General features: G+C 42.0%; 1 protein-coding gene across 9 annotated transcripts in view; it reads right to left on the bottom strand.

Moving 5' to 3' along the window:
* The window catches only part of rbfox3a (RNA binding fox-1 homolog 3a), a 528,049-nt gene that overhangs the window by 28,586 nt on the left and 485,393 nt on the right, over positions 1-14,070 (bottom strand). For all 9 annotated transcript variants that reach the window (XM_041975734.1, XM_041975755.1, XM_041975750.1 and 6 more), the window contains 2 exons: positions 7,388-7,531; positions 1,584-1,637 (listed from right to left, as the gene is read on the bottom strand). In XM_041975734.1, coding sequence (XP_041831668.1) covers positions 1,584-1,637; positions 7,388-7,531 — 198 coding nt within the window. The remainder of the gene's footprint in view (positions 1-1,583; positions 1,638-7,387; positions 7,532-14,070) is intronic.

The raw sequence follows: 14,070 nt of genomic DNA, 5'->3' as shown, positions 1-14,070 counted from the left end.
CGGAGCCACCATTTTTCAAAGGAGACAAACATATTGAATGCAAATTGCCAAAGCTTCATAGGAAATAGATTATTTATTAATGGGCTGATAGGTTCATTATATAGCACAGAGAATGCACGAGGGAGAGAGGCATCATGGGTAATGGCTTTGTGGGGCACAAACAATAAATGCTTGTTACGGCGGAGGAGGCAGGTTTATCCGGTGCTCAATCTTGTCTGGCAGAGGGGCTGAGTGCAGCAGCAGCAGCAGCAGCAGCACCGGCTGCTTCCAGGGCTCCCTGCATGCCTGTATACCAGCCCAAAAGCACTCCCAAGTATGAATGGGAATCAATAGTATTCATGCCTCAACACCCAGTCAGGGAGCCTGTCGCCTTTATGAATGGAAAGCTGTGGAGCTTAGTACACTCTATTAAATGAACAGCTGGATGAGTAGCACTCGGCTGTTCACACCGCCGCAGGCTTCACCTGTCCTGGTACGTGATTAGGAGACTGATACTGCTGCAGCGCCTCCACGCTGGGGCTGTTTTCTTATCACTGCGCCTGGTTTGCAGGTTCAAATTAGAAATACGAATGATCCAAGATTCATAGAATCCATACGTATTTTGAATGTAAGATTTGAGAGTAAAATCCGATTCATTTCTAGATGTTTTTAGGCTCTCTGTGCTACTGACTTTTAAAAGCAGAGAAATCAGCCAAACCTGAACTCTGTGTCTCAAAACTTCCACCACAAATTCATATTGCTGTTAACTTTGACTTGGAGCTGCAAATATTTACCAAACATGCATTAATCTGGCTGTGAAAATATTCTTAAACAGCTGCACTATTGTCTCCTGCTTGAACATTGTTTACTTTTAACTACAGAGGGCCCCCTGTTTCTGAAAAATGCTGAGTTTTGTTTATTTAAATAAATCTGCATATTTGTGACCTTTTTAGAAAGACTAACAACCTCAGTAGGAACCGGTGAGCTTGAGGCCGAGTGCCGCATAAGCGGGGAAGTCAGAAAGTGCTGATAGAGGGAGCAGCACATTGTTAGTTTTGGTCTTTTCATTGGATTTTCGTTGACAACAAGAATAAATGTGGGATAAGGCCAACCTCATTGTGTAAATGAGTATGTGCAAGCCTCAAAATCATTATCGTAACGTGTTTTTTTTTAAATGTGAGGTAAATGTAGTATCCACCTTCACGTTTCTATCATATTTATTAGCAGGTTGTCAAAAAGGATGATAGAGCAGAATAATGAAGGACCGTCTCAAAGAGGTCTGGATCCCTCAACAAGTAGTTTCAGTTCCATATGCTTCAGGACCTGCAGCCTTCTGGTGGATTAAGTGAAATGTGAAACAGCTCAATAAAAAATTGATTGACAGGGCTAATGATTCACAACTTGGTTGGGAGCTGCAACAAACAACAAAAACAATTGGGAGGGAGGGAGAAAAAAAAAAGAGAGAGAGGCTGGGTGGATGCAGCTCTCCAGGACCAGGCTTAGAGACCAATACTCTCAGCCAATGTACACACCACACTAATGCCATCATTAGGAAACAGAAGAAGTACATGGTAATGAAGCAGCTGGCGTTCTAGTTCACTTACCTTGGATCCTCGCTCATTAAAGATAATCTCCACATCTAAAATCTTTCCAAATTGCTGCAGAGAGAAGAGAAGAGAACAAGAGAAATGGAGTTAGAAAGCCTCACTGACTGCAAACTCATGAGAAGGAAGGCTGGAGAAAGAAAAACCATTAAGGCATTATGGAAATGTTACTTTTGTGAGGAAATGGTGGTCAATTTGCATTTGTTAGCTCAGCAAACAGTTGTTGAAGGTTGCTGGCAGGGTTTGGAAGGAGAGCTCATTGCTGCTGTTTTAATGTCTCTTTGTATTCCCATCAAGATCGCTGTGTTTGTAAAAATACTTGATCTGTGATTACGTACGATTGCCTGTTTCTGAAGCATCACTTGATATTTTGGTGTCGCCTCACCTGAAGAAAACTGAGCCCTGACTCAGGGAGAGTTTAGCGCCGCCTCGCTAGCTCACCTCTGTTCTTTATTCTCTTTGTTTGTGCACTCGCACAGTCAACAGGACCTAAGGGTCGGTCCCCGGGGGTTAACATGCTCCAGCCTTTCGATTTAACAGCCCTGCCTTTGGATCATTAGAAAACAGAAGAATGAAAGTAAACTGTAAGTTCCTCTAATGAGTGGAGCGAGTGCGACTTTTAATTGCTGTCTACAATGGCTGTATTATTTCATTAAAAGTAATTACCCTGTCAAGCGGTCCGCGTCGCCTTCATTTCAGCACAACAGGGAAGAAATGGGCCTTCCATGTGGTCGACGCTCAATGGGAATGGATGGATCGTTTGACTGAGCCACTAATAGGGGTTAGGAGGAGTTGGCTATTATCTGGCTGGAGTGAGTGGAGTGGGCTTGAAGAACTGAGGGTTAGAGGAAAAACTTATGTTTCCTTTTGCTTTTACGGGTAATGCAGCAACCTCACCACACTGAATTACCAAAAAAAAAAAAGGCTCAGTTGTTTAAAAGCATCTTCTTCCCACTCCTTATATATCTGTTCCTCTTGAACAGAGACTCCATAGATCCTATCCACACATCTGCCTCATATGGCGCTCAGCTCCAGTGATTCGAACAGGGAACGCGGGCATTTATATCCCAGCGTGATGCCCCCTTTCTCGCCTGAGAAGACAATGCATCCCCCACGCAACGTGCAGATGCTAATTGTTTTAACCGAGTGTAATGGGCTTGTGGCGTCGATTAATTAGTTTCAGAGGAAGTCGTCTTTGTGGATTTCCACATGGCGCTGGGGACTGCTCGCTGCTCACCACTGATCTCATGCACTTCAGTCCCCACCCACCTACTCACTCACACACATAGAGAAACAGCTGCATCAGCAGCACTGATAAACAATAGCTTCAATGGGAGGAGTCTCCAGAGGGAGGACAGGAGAGACTGATGTCATCTACAGTAAGAGGCTGCAGCTACATTCATCCAGAGTACAAAACAAACAAGTCTGTAAGTCCAGTGACCGCCATATTAGTTTTTAAGCAATGCTGCATTGACTTCTGAATTTTTTTAAATATGCACTTATAAAACATAAGAGACAGAAAAAGGATTAAAAATCCATGCACATGCTCAGAAACCTCTTGTAAAGGAAGATAAATTGAAAATATAAAAGTACTCAGCACACACGAGATGAAAGTTAGCACATATGATGGGTCAATCCAGATATCAATACCAGTTTAATAAGATCAATACTTTAGTTTCAGTTTCTTTCCTGTCAGCTTTGCTGCAGTAATAACATGAATGTATATAAACGAGAAAAACACAGAGCTACAGACCCGAGAGCAGATTATCAACATAAATAGTGGTGAAATGAATATTTTAGTCATCTTCAGCATTAGTTAAGATCATTTGTTACTTAAGCCAACTCAAAAAGCAGAAATTATACAAACACCTTGATATATTTATCCTATTTAATGTTATCTGAAACAAAAATACAGAATGTAATTATTATTTTGTACCCACTATGAAATGGATAATGTATGATTACTATATTTAATACAAACCTAATTTATGATTTCACCTGGGCTGCTACTCGAGGTTTAAGAAAAAAATGACATGATAGCATATGGGGATAAATTATTTAACACAAACTTTTATCAGGATAAAATATTTAAAGTTTGAACAACTTCTGTCATGGATTTTAACTAAAAAGTAATACAAAGGAGAAAAAAGGAATAAACATCCTTCCATATTTCACATGAACTATTTTAACCCTTTAACACCTGGTCTGTCATATTTGATAAATACAGTTTCTGAAACATTTTCATCACTTTATGGTAAAACTTTGCTCAAAACGTTCTTAATTTTTTAAAATGTAATATATTTATTTTATATATATTAAAGTATATTTTAGTGTTTTTTGCAGACACTACCTTTATTGTTTCCCTTTTGCACTGGGAAATTTGACATCACACAGTAATAAACCACACATATATGCAGATTATGTCTGCTTAGTAATATGTTTTTCAACATTTTATAAAAGAGCCAAATTAACACTTTAGATCTGTCCACTATTACTTGGCTCAGTGGTCCCGCTTTAACATTAGCAGTAGGAAAAATGCAAGAAAAAAAATGTCTCTTTCATTCTTTCTTTTCCTTTGGACTATAGTAGTAATAACAATGATCAATTTTTTAAACAAATGGTTAAGATAACAGTTAATATAGTCAAATGGTCAAAACTTGACACTGTAATGTAATAATAAACACTTACTTTTGGCGTAACAAACCTAAACTCACCCAGATTTATTTATATAAATATTTAAGAAAATTTATTCTAGCTTATAGTCACTGAAATCTTGCTCTACCAAACGGTAGAGGAGGCTATTATGTTAATCATTTAAAAAGTCTCAGTATTAGTATCAGTGCAGCCCTGTATTTACTTGTTATTGGATCACATATCACCAGTAAACACAGCAACATTTTACTGTGTACCATGTGGACTTGCAGCCTTTTTTCCCCCTTGAATAAAATTAAGACAGACTGCGTTTATTTGGCCTTAAGCTTGCGAGTGTGGAAGCAACAAACAAGATTGAGGCCCTTGTGCCTCCACCTTTGATTAGCCTGAATATCTTAAAGCTCTTCAGAAACCTATAATTACGCTGCAGTGCCCTGTGTGTTCATGCCGAGTGCTGGTGTAAAGCATGTTCGTGCACAGCAGACAGTGTGACAGTGGGATGGGGGAAAGGGGGGGTCCTGATTGCTCTGGGGAACGCTGTGAGAGCCCTTACATGCACCAAGAGAAGCACTGCTGAAGAATCCAGTCGCACAAATGAGGGCACCCTCAAGCAGCGCAGCATGGGCTCCGCACAGAGCTCACTCGCGCTTGGAGTGTTTTCATTTCCTGCATACTTACTAGCTCTCAGAGATCACAGTTTCTAATTACTGATTAACGTCCGCTGTGGATGCCCTAATGAGACCTTCATTCAGCGCCTCGTTAAAAGCTCACAGGTCTCTCTACACCCTCAACCCGGCCATGTGCGGGGTGCATCTCAGAATCCGGCTTTCAACGGAGCGGTTGTTGCCGGTTTCTCTGAGCTTCTGGCGGGGGACTTTTCTCTAGTGATCTGTGCACCACCTCCACTCTCTTTCTCCTCTGTCTTCCCGCCTGCATGTCTGTGGATTTCACTCAGGCGTAACAGTAATGGCGTATTGAGCCGGTGGCGCTCCAGAAGCCATTAGAGCTAGAGGGATGAGGCTTTGCACACACTGATCACACAAAGGCCCATTGTGGAGGCCATGTCAGAGGGCGGAGCAGACCAGCTATCTCCTTGCCAAGCTCTAACCAAGACAATCAATCCCACAACCCTCCGGTATGCCAACCACCGAGAGCGAAAAAGGAGGGTAACGGAAAAGAGCAGGCAACACATGAGCATGGAGGGTGATTGAGGGAGACTGGGTGGGCTGCAATCAATTTTCTATCATATATCTGCATGCACCGGCCAGGCACACAAAGCCTCCAAGCTAATTACGGAGGTGATTTGGATTCCACACGACCTGCACCAGAGCTGGGAACAATAAAGCCAACAATCAGAGAGAGAAAGCAGCCATGTTGTCTGCAATTTATAAAGCCACAGCTAGGGCTCACAAGTAATTAATATCATCAGCTGGATGTTGTCTTCATAACGACGAGAATTAACGCCTCTGGCTTCTAATGGTCCAATTAGTGCTTAACATTTGAAGTACATTTTTGGCATTCGTCTCTATTCAGATCCATTATCATTATTGAATCCAGTTCAATTCTTACCGAGGCTTTTGTGAGACACGGGGCGAGCTGTTGAACTATATATTGCTTCATTAATTTGTCAAGAGACAGAGAGAAGGAGAGAATTTCTGATGAGGACCCCTGGTATGCTGATATGTAAACTCATTTGTCTGCAGCTGACCACTCTGTATGTGCAACCTGTGAAAAATTATTTAAACTGACAGCTTCATTTCTTTGAAAACCCTCTTCATAACAAAAGAATTCTCTGATGTGAGCTGCTCAAAACAGAAGGAATTAAACAACAAAGTTTGTTAGAGGAGAAATCTCTTTGAGAGAGGATCTGCACCAGGCTTTATGGCTCGGCTAACTCCTCCCTGGTGTTCGACCTGCAGTGCAGCACCAACTTCACAGCTTGATTGTGACGGAGTGAGCAGTTTATCACTTGCAAAAACTCAGAAGCCACTCTTTTCTTCCCAGACAATGGCCATAATCAATGCATTAACTAGATAACAGCCATGGCAATGGCCTCAATCATTAAAATAGCAACAGATATGTGATATTTTCCCTGAAACCAAGTCTTCCATTTCATAAAACTGTAATCATTTCCTCTGACATTAGTGGAGGTGTAGCCCAAACTAAGCTAAATCACTACCATTTAACAGAAAGGAGAGAATCTGTAAACACCATTCACACTGTAACATCCAACAAGCTGGCTTTACTAAAAAAAAGAAAAAAAGGCTAACTCCTAACCTCAATAAATATAGTTTAACTTGAGCAACTGAATACAAATAACAGTATGCTTTAAGTACACCAGGTTGTGGATACATGATGTGATAAAGAGACACTTCACAAAGTCTTGGTTTAACTTTCAACACGACGATTTCAAGTTCACTATATTTAAACAAATAGATTAGCTCTAAATTGCTGCTTTGCAGCAGGAACTTGGTGTGGACGTGAGTTACGCTGCAGCAGCTGCCAGGATAACTGGTTTTAAACCCAGCGATGACCTGGAGAGGAGTCACATGACACTACCAAATTTAATAAAAAAATAATTCTTCATTCTTAACGGTAAACTGTGTTTTTATGTTTAGAACGTGTCGTCTATAGACTGAAACTGTGGTGAAAGGTGGATTATTGCTGATACGAGATCAATATGGAGACCAGAAAATGTATGGTTTTCCTCATATGAGGAGATTTAGAGCAAGAGATTGTAAATGTGACATGAGATAATGGTTTTTATTTTTGTTGTTTTTAACATTTTATTTATGCTAAATGGCTTTTTAATATTCATCACAACTGTGAGAAAACTAGAGAAACAGATATTTTAGTTTGGATGATTGGAAAATAGACATGACGTTATAGTTTATTTCTATTTTTTACTTCTTACTCAAATCATTACAAACTTTTTTTGTCATTTCAGTTATCAGCCAAAGAAATGAAATAAAGTATTCTCAAAGATGCATACAATGAATTATCTCTATAATATGTTGTGTATTTGCATTCCAGTGTCATGAGTTATTTTAGATGAGTATTAATAACAAATAGTTTACTCTGTTGAAGCCAGTGTTATATTTCACAGTGCAGGTCAGCAACGTCACCGAGTGTCTGTGTTTCCAGGTACTCACCCCAAACATTTGCCTTAAGTCGGGGTCCCGGAAACGGAAGGGAATGTTGGAGACATGTAACCTTTTGGGCTGCTGCTTCTCTGAAGAGTCTGAGTGCTGGAGCTGGAGCTGCTGAGAGCCCTCTGTTTGCGTCACATCATCTGTCTGCCAGAGGGAAACAAACACAGAGAAGACACAAGCTGCTCATTAGCTGCTACAGTATACTGTACCTCCTGGTCCTGCAGTATGAGAGGGTGGGGGGTGGGGTGGGAAGGCCTGGCTGACTAACTTACTCAGTGTCTGCCATTTTTCAATCTGGCGAGAAAGCCGAAGCGATAAACAGCCGATGACTTATAGTGTCAAACCTGAGGTTGTGCATTACAAATCCACTTATTAATCTCTTGCACTTAGCTCTTGAGCAACAGGGAAGATTGAAGGCGCTGACAAAAAGGCGTGGATATAGATCCCACAGAGCCCTGACATGTCTAGACTAAAGACACATTATTGGTGACGTTTGCACACAGCCATCAGAGTGCGGGGCCCGGAGCCCTCAGCGTTGTTGTTTCCATCATTATGCGAATGTGATGCTGACATTTCTATATAAATGACGCGTCTGATGTCAGTGACAAATTCTTCTTGTTTCACTGCATGACACCAGTGATGGATTTCTCCGAGCGTGCTGCTGGCTTGTCTGTTTAGATGGACCTTGTTTTTGAGGCAGTTTTATTTGCTGTGGACGAAAAGCTTGTTGGTCAAACGCATAGTTTATTTAGTCTTTTATGCACCGTTGTAACACAAGTCGGTTGTGTTTTTAACAGCGTGCGTTACGACTTTCTCTCTCTGCATTTAAAGATCTCACTTCCAGCAGCTAAACCTGAAAGATGAGATTGGATTATTTCAGAGAAGTAAATTACAAACTCTAATATCAATAAATGAACATTAAGGACGGAGTCGGAGCCAAGCAGCAATTAGCTTGGTATAAAAACCGAGAGCCCAACTCTGTGCTGAGGTAGAAAAACTGCCCTCTCACAGCTCCACTGCTCACTAATTAAATTGCAGCAGTTGAATGTAAAAATGTTCATATTCCACTACTTCAGTAAAATGTGAAGAAACTTCGAACTTAACTTGTATTTTTCTGTTTTATATAACTTGTACTTCCTCTGCTGTATTGACAGTTTTAATAACAGAGAGGTTTATAACCCCTGAAACTATGTTTAGCCAGCATCACATGTGAACTATGTCAGCTGTTCCTGTTCCACCAGATGGTTTATTTTCCTTTCCATGCCCATTAATTAGCTCATGACCCTTCAAATTTATCTGGTGATCATGTACATAAAGTTGTAAATAAAGTAGTTAATACAGGGGATACACCCACACATGTACTTGGCAGAGTTTCAGCATCAAAAAGCACAAAATGGCACTTGGTTTTAATTTCATGTACAGAAACCAAAACAGAAGAGTTGGAAAGTGGACACTTAGAAGAGACCCATGCTGCCTTGGTGAGGAGCTGAAAATAAACGGAAAAACATCAACTGGATTTCCTGTGAGGCACAGTTAAAAAAAAACAAAAAAAAAAAACTGCATGGCTTCTGTATTTTTTCTGACAGAGCAAAGTAATTACTTTTAATACCACAAGAGGTCACTCATCAGGAAACGATAAAGTTTGTTTTGGGCATTTGAACAAGCAGAAAATGCTGTGGTTTCCCTGATAGGGACTGTCTCCATTTCACAATAGCAAACAAATGAATAAAACCAACAGAAATTAACCCTGATTTAGTGGCAATGGCTGTGGAAGGGGACTAAATAAAGAAACAGCCAGAGGAGGGGAGGGAAATGAGAAATGAGAGAGTGGAAGTGGCAGATATTGAGCACAAAAACTGTTTGAATGTGATATGTAAACTGCAAGGTCTCCTGGGAAGTGCTCTCCGAGCACGACACACACACTATACACTAGCTGGGAAGTCACATACACAGACACAATCTTGTACTGATACAGACGTGAAAAGGGAGGAGGTTGTTGCCAGAGTACAAATGGTTCAAATGACGCACACACACACACACACACACACATTCATACACACTGATAACCCTCGCCTTGCTCCGAGGCTGTCGCATGGCTGCAGGCCTCTCTTAGTGATACATTTCCCACCATTTAGGAAATGGGGTAAGGATTTATTCATTATAATTCATCATCACATTATTATCATTATCATCATGATCGTAATGATGATCGCCTTTATTATTCTCATTATCATAATCACAATCTCCACTGTAATGGCCGTCATTTATTTGGTTTTTATGGCCCATTCGGAGACGGTGACATACATTGTTAGCAGTGACAGTTGTTTGATTCAAGGTCCCACTTTGTCTCCCCTGCAGCCATCCAGGTGGGAGCCAGCTTCCCCTTAGTCCCACCTGGACCCAAAGACGTACCGATCACAAGTTAAGAAGTGGTAAAGGACACGAGAGCTGGAAAACTCTCCAAGCCGGCCCAGCGACCAGTAAGGAGTGGATTTGTGACAGAGAGGGGCTCCTCACTCTGCCTTGTCCTCGTGTGCTGGAGGTTAATAGCCTGAGTGGCCATGTTGGGCCCCAGGGGTGACACGTTGGAGACAGATGCTGGGACCGTGGAGGGTTACAAGGTACCAGAGCCCCACGGGTCAATCTGTTTCATCGGTCACACATGACACTATCGACCTTTAGTGTATGTTGCCAGACTACTGAGCACCTCTGTCCCCCAGCTCAGTCTGTCTGACTTTTTATCACGGCAGGCGCAGTCGCGTGTTTGCAGACATCCAGATTAACTTTCACTCTGTGCTCAGACAGGCCAGCAGCCCCGCTGACATCAGGGGCAAATACACATACGGAGAACACAAATGCTGAATTGCTGACTCCAAGCACCCCAGACTGCATACTACTAACTCAATAACTTCGAGTGTCACTGAGATCCGGGACGCCTGCCTCTGCGAGCTGCTCCCGAGGCTCCAACCTGCCTGCCTGGTTGTGAAATGGTGCTGTAGCAGTGGAAAATAATTACCTCCGTATTACCATAGGAGGCCACCTTCAGTGGCACTTTACTGTCCCGACAGCTGCTGTCACAGGGAGGAGGAGGCGGGATGCAAAACACACCATCACCGCCAAAGCCAGCAAGCCTAAGAGTGAGAGAGCTGTCAACTCCAGCAACTCTCTGGCTTCCTGCTCAGTCATTTCTCTAAAAGACTCCCTTGCTGTTATTTGCAAATCGCCTGCAAAGTGCTCTGCTCAGCACTTTCCCCCTCCTCGCAGAGTGGCATTACAAGAGCATAATTGAAACTATCTGATTGGAATGCTGCCAAGCAGGTAGATTACATCCGATTAAATAGGAGTTGGGATGGGGGGTTTAGAGTCTTCGCTCACAAGAATTATAATGCCTAGCTTTAATTCATTACTTTTCTCTTCCGGTCCTCCTCTTGTTTGTTTTCTTTTTCTAAAGAAGCTGCAAATATAACTTGACCATCACCTGAGAGAGCAGGAAGCCAGTGAGATGAGGGTCTGAGCTCATTTGCCCAATTCCTGTAAAGAAGTCAAAACATTCAGGGAATGGTATTCCCCACCGACTGTCATACACATAAACCTCACTAAATGCAGCTATGTTAAACCAAATTAGTCCATATTTCCTGAAACAAAGCAGCTGAATCTTTTCCCATCACCGCAGACAGCATGGTTAGACTCTGGTACTGTATGTCCCAATTACTACTGCCAGGAATGACCCTGCAGACAACAGCATTTGACTTTCCTGAAGGCTGACAGACCACAGCTTCTGGTAAGCAAGTTTTTCTGTGAGAACTGGTTTATTATTTTTTCACTGGACAATTATAGCTCAACTACAGGACTGGTGGAGTGAGAGCCGAGAAAATGGATGGTGCTTCTGCTAGTTTTAGAGCCTCCACGTGAAATAAACAAAAAAACATAAAACTTTAGTTTGTAAAGTTATGGTTTAAAAACTTATTTTGGGGCCCTGCTCACTGTTGGAGCCCCAAGCACAGCACACACTCAGGTTGTCATGGTTACATCAGCACTGATTGGGGCAGATAAACCCACGTGACAACTGTCCCTCTTAACCGATGATAAAATAGAGATGCTTTTGTTTGTTTTGTTTTTGGTTGAAAAGCAACTGGCTGATTTTTTTTTTTTTTGTGTGTGAATTTACTGATTATATCCCCTCTGATCGGACATATCTCCATCAACACTGACTTTTAACATCTTAAATCTGCTATCATAAATCATATTGTTTGTTGTCGACCAAACAACCAAAGCAATCTTGCAGCCTCACTGTGGTCCATGGACTATTAATAATACACCAAGCCTGCAAACTGTATCACCAGGCTGCAAATATCTGAAAATAGTGCCACACAAATTCTATTTTGATGCCAGTTTTAGATTCTGTGGTTTGTGGACAGTAATTAGAAACAAAAAATAATTCAAACTATCCTTGAAGGAAAAAAAAACCAGAATACAAATTTCTGGGCCCAAATTTCCCGATTAATCAAGTTGTTTTTTGTTTGTTTTTGTCTTTTTTTTAAATAATAAAAAGCTAGTTTTCAGCTCCTGTTTTGGGAAACCTTTTCCACGTCTTTTGCATTTAAACAGCACTGTAAGCAGATAAACTGGTAGTAATAATAATAATGTAGCTCCTTTCTACAGATTTTTTTTCTTTCATTTGTAATAATCTGAACAGAGATGAAGCTAGAGGTGTTATTAGGGCTCTTTTCTCATATTTTGGGGTGAAAATATCTCATCTAATGTTTAAGTGAATTTACCGACTATGCTTAAGTGTTTTCCCCCCTCTGATCTGACACATCAGAGGGGACATATTATCGATTCTATTAAAATATCTATAAAATAATATGTTGTCATGTTTATATAATATAAATATTCCATAAGTATTTGGAGAATTTCCTTGTCTTGTTCATTACTGAGGCAAACCTGGTAATTACAGCGTTTGTATATAAAGGTTTATAATATATTTATTCATTCTCCAGTGAGTGGCCGTGTATTGGATGAATCATTCGTGTCCAATGAAGTGGATAATTTGCAAATATACTATCCACACCTATGCATAAACTAGAAAAAGCCTTTCAATAGGTGTCCAGTGTAGTGGCTGCTATGCATGAAAGGGTTAAATCTGCTAATATGCAGCTCCAAATGTGCAGCTGAAAATAGTTCCCAACACGTGGCATTTTAGTGCCAGTTTTAGCTTCAGTGGTTGGTGGACAATAATTAGAATAAAGAATAATTCAGCTGTATTTTTTTAAAGGAAAAACGAAGCAACTCCTCCCACCTACAGATTATACAGTCATCTCCATTTAACGGTGGCCTAAATGCTGCCATCAGCACCGTCTCTGAAAGCTACACCCTGTTGGTGCTTCAATCCCATAAACACAAACCCATGAGAGATGAGCGCGTGTAAGGGTATAAATGTTTGCATGTGCTCGTCCATGTTTTCTGCATGGTCCTGTGTGTTTGCGTGTGTGTGCGTCTATGTTATCACAGTCCCCCAGAATACCCTTTGGAAAGTCTTCATGCTGCTGACACGGGCTGTGAAAAATCTGGAAATGAGTGCTGCCCTAATGCCACTGCCTTAATTTGTTATCTGAAAAGAGAATGATTACTCATGAAATTCAACCAAACCTCAGACTATTTGAACTGAGCCAGATAACGAGCTTGAATTTTTTTTCTTTTTTTTTTATGTAGCAGAGCTCCCTGGCAGCCCTCTGCTACCCTCATCTCTAAGGATTTGGAGAAAAGTTGGGGGCTGCCTCTCTTCCTCAAGTCGCTTGCTTTCAAGTCAGCTTGTTTGAACACGACACAGAGTGAGGTCCCAGAGATCTGGCTGTGGACAGCGCCACCTTCCCAGTATAGACTGGAGACCGCCAGACAAGAGCAGAAACAGAGAGAAGCGGTGAAGACTCCCCGTGCCTCATTAAAACATACACACTCTCCACTCTCTGCAGGGAATTGACACAGAATCTATACGTTTCACTGAATTTTCACTCACTTGACTCTTTTTAAGTCTTTAAGTCAAGAAGATGTGCAGAGCAAAGCGTCGTCGTGGGGTGGAGGAGCTGAGCGCAGCAGAGTCGAGCCAGGAGAGGAGGGAGGTGAGGCGAGGGGGGAGATTTGCAGCGAGCTGATCTGCTCGCTCAATCTGTGTTTCTGCAGGGTGCCCTAATCAAAGGCACCCGGGCCCGTCTGTGGCACCCAGAGCAAACAAGCTGGGTCTGTCATTAAAGCCAGGGAACACAGCGGTGGGCGACACTACACCAGCGGCCCCAGAGGATTAGACTCTCTGTTTACACCCCACTAATCTCATCCCTCTGTCCTCCCTGAGAAGAGATGGGTGGATGTGGAGGGACAGTATGGATGCAAAAAGAAGGAGATGGAGGGAAGCAGGGAAGAGCATGAGGGAAAGCCAGGCGAACTCTCATCTCTCCACAGCCACCATCTCTGGGCTTTTTCTCACAGCGGGCGACCAGATGAAATGAAATCAAATGTGAAATGGAGAGAGAGGAGAGACGATGAGAGAAAGAGCGGAGGAGTGGTGCACAGAAAAGGAGAAGAAGGAGGAGACTAAACCTCCTGCCAATTCCCTTCTCGCTTTAACTCTCCTGCATGTCAGCCATTACTGTAAGTGCAGGATATAACCATGGAGCAGTTGGAGAGCG

The sequence above is a fragment of the Melanotaenia boesemani genome, chromosome 2, assembly GCF_017639745.1.
Source record: "Melanotaenia boesemani isolate fMelBoe1 chromosome 2, fMelBoe1.pri, whole genome shotgun sequence".
Lineage (NCBI taxonomy): Eukaryota > Metazoa > Chordata > Actinopteri > Atheriniformes > Melanotaeniidae > Melanotaenia > Melanotaenia boesemani.
The sequence above is the reverse complement of the archived record's forward strand: the minus strand, read 5'-3'. Positions and strand labels throughout refer to the sequence as shown.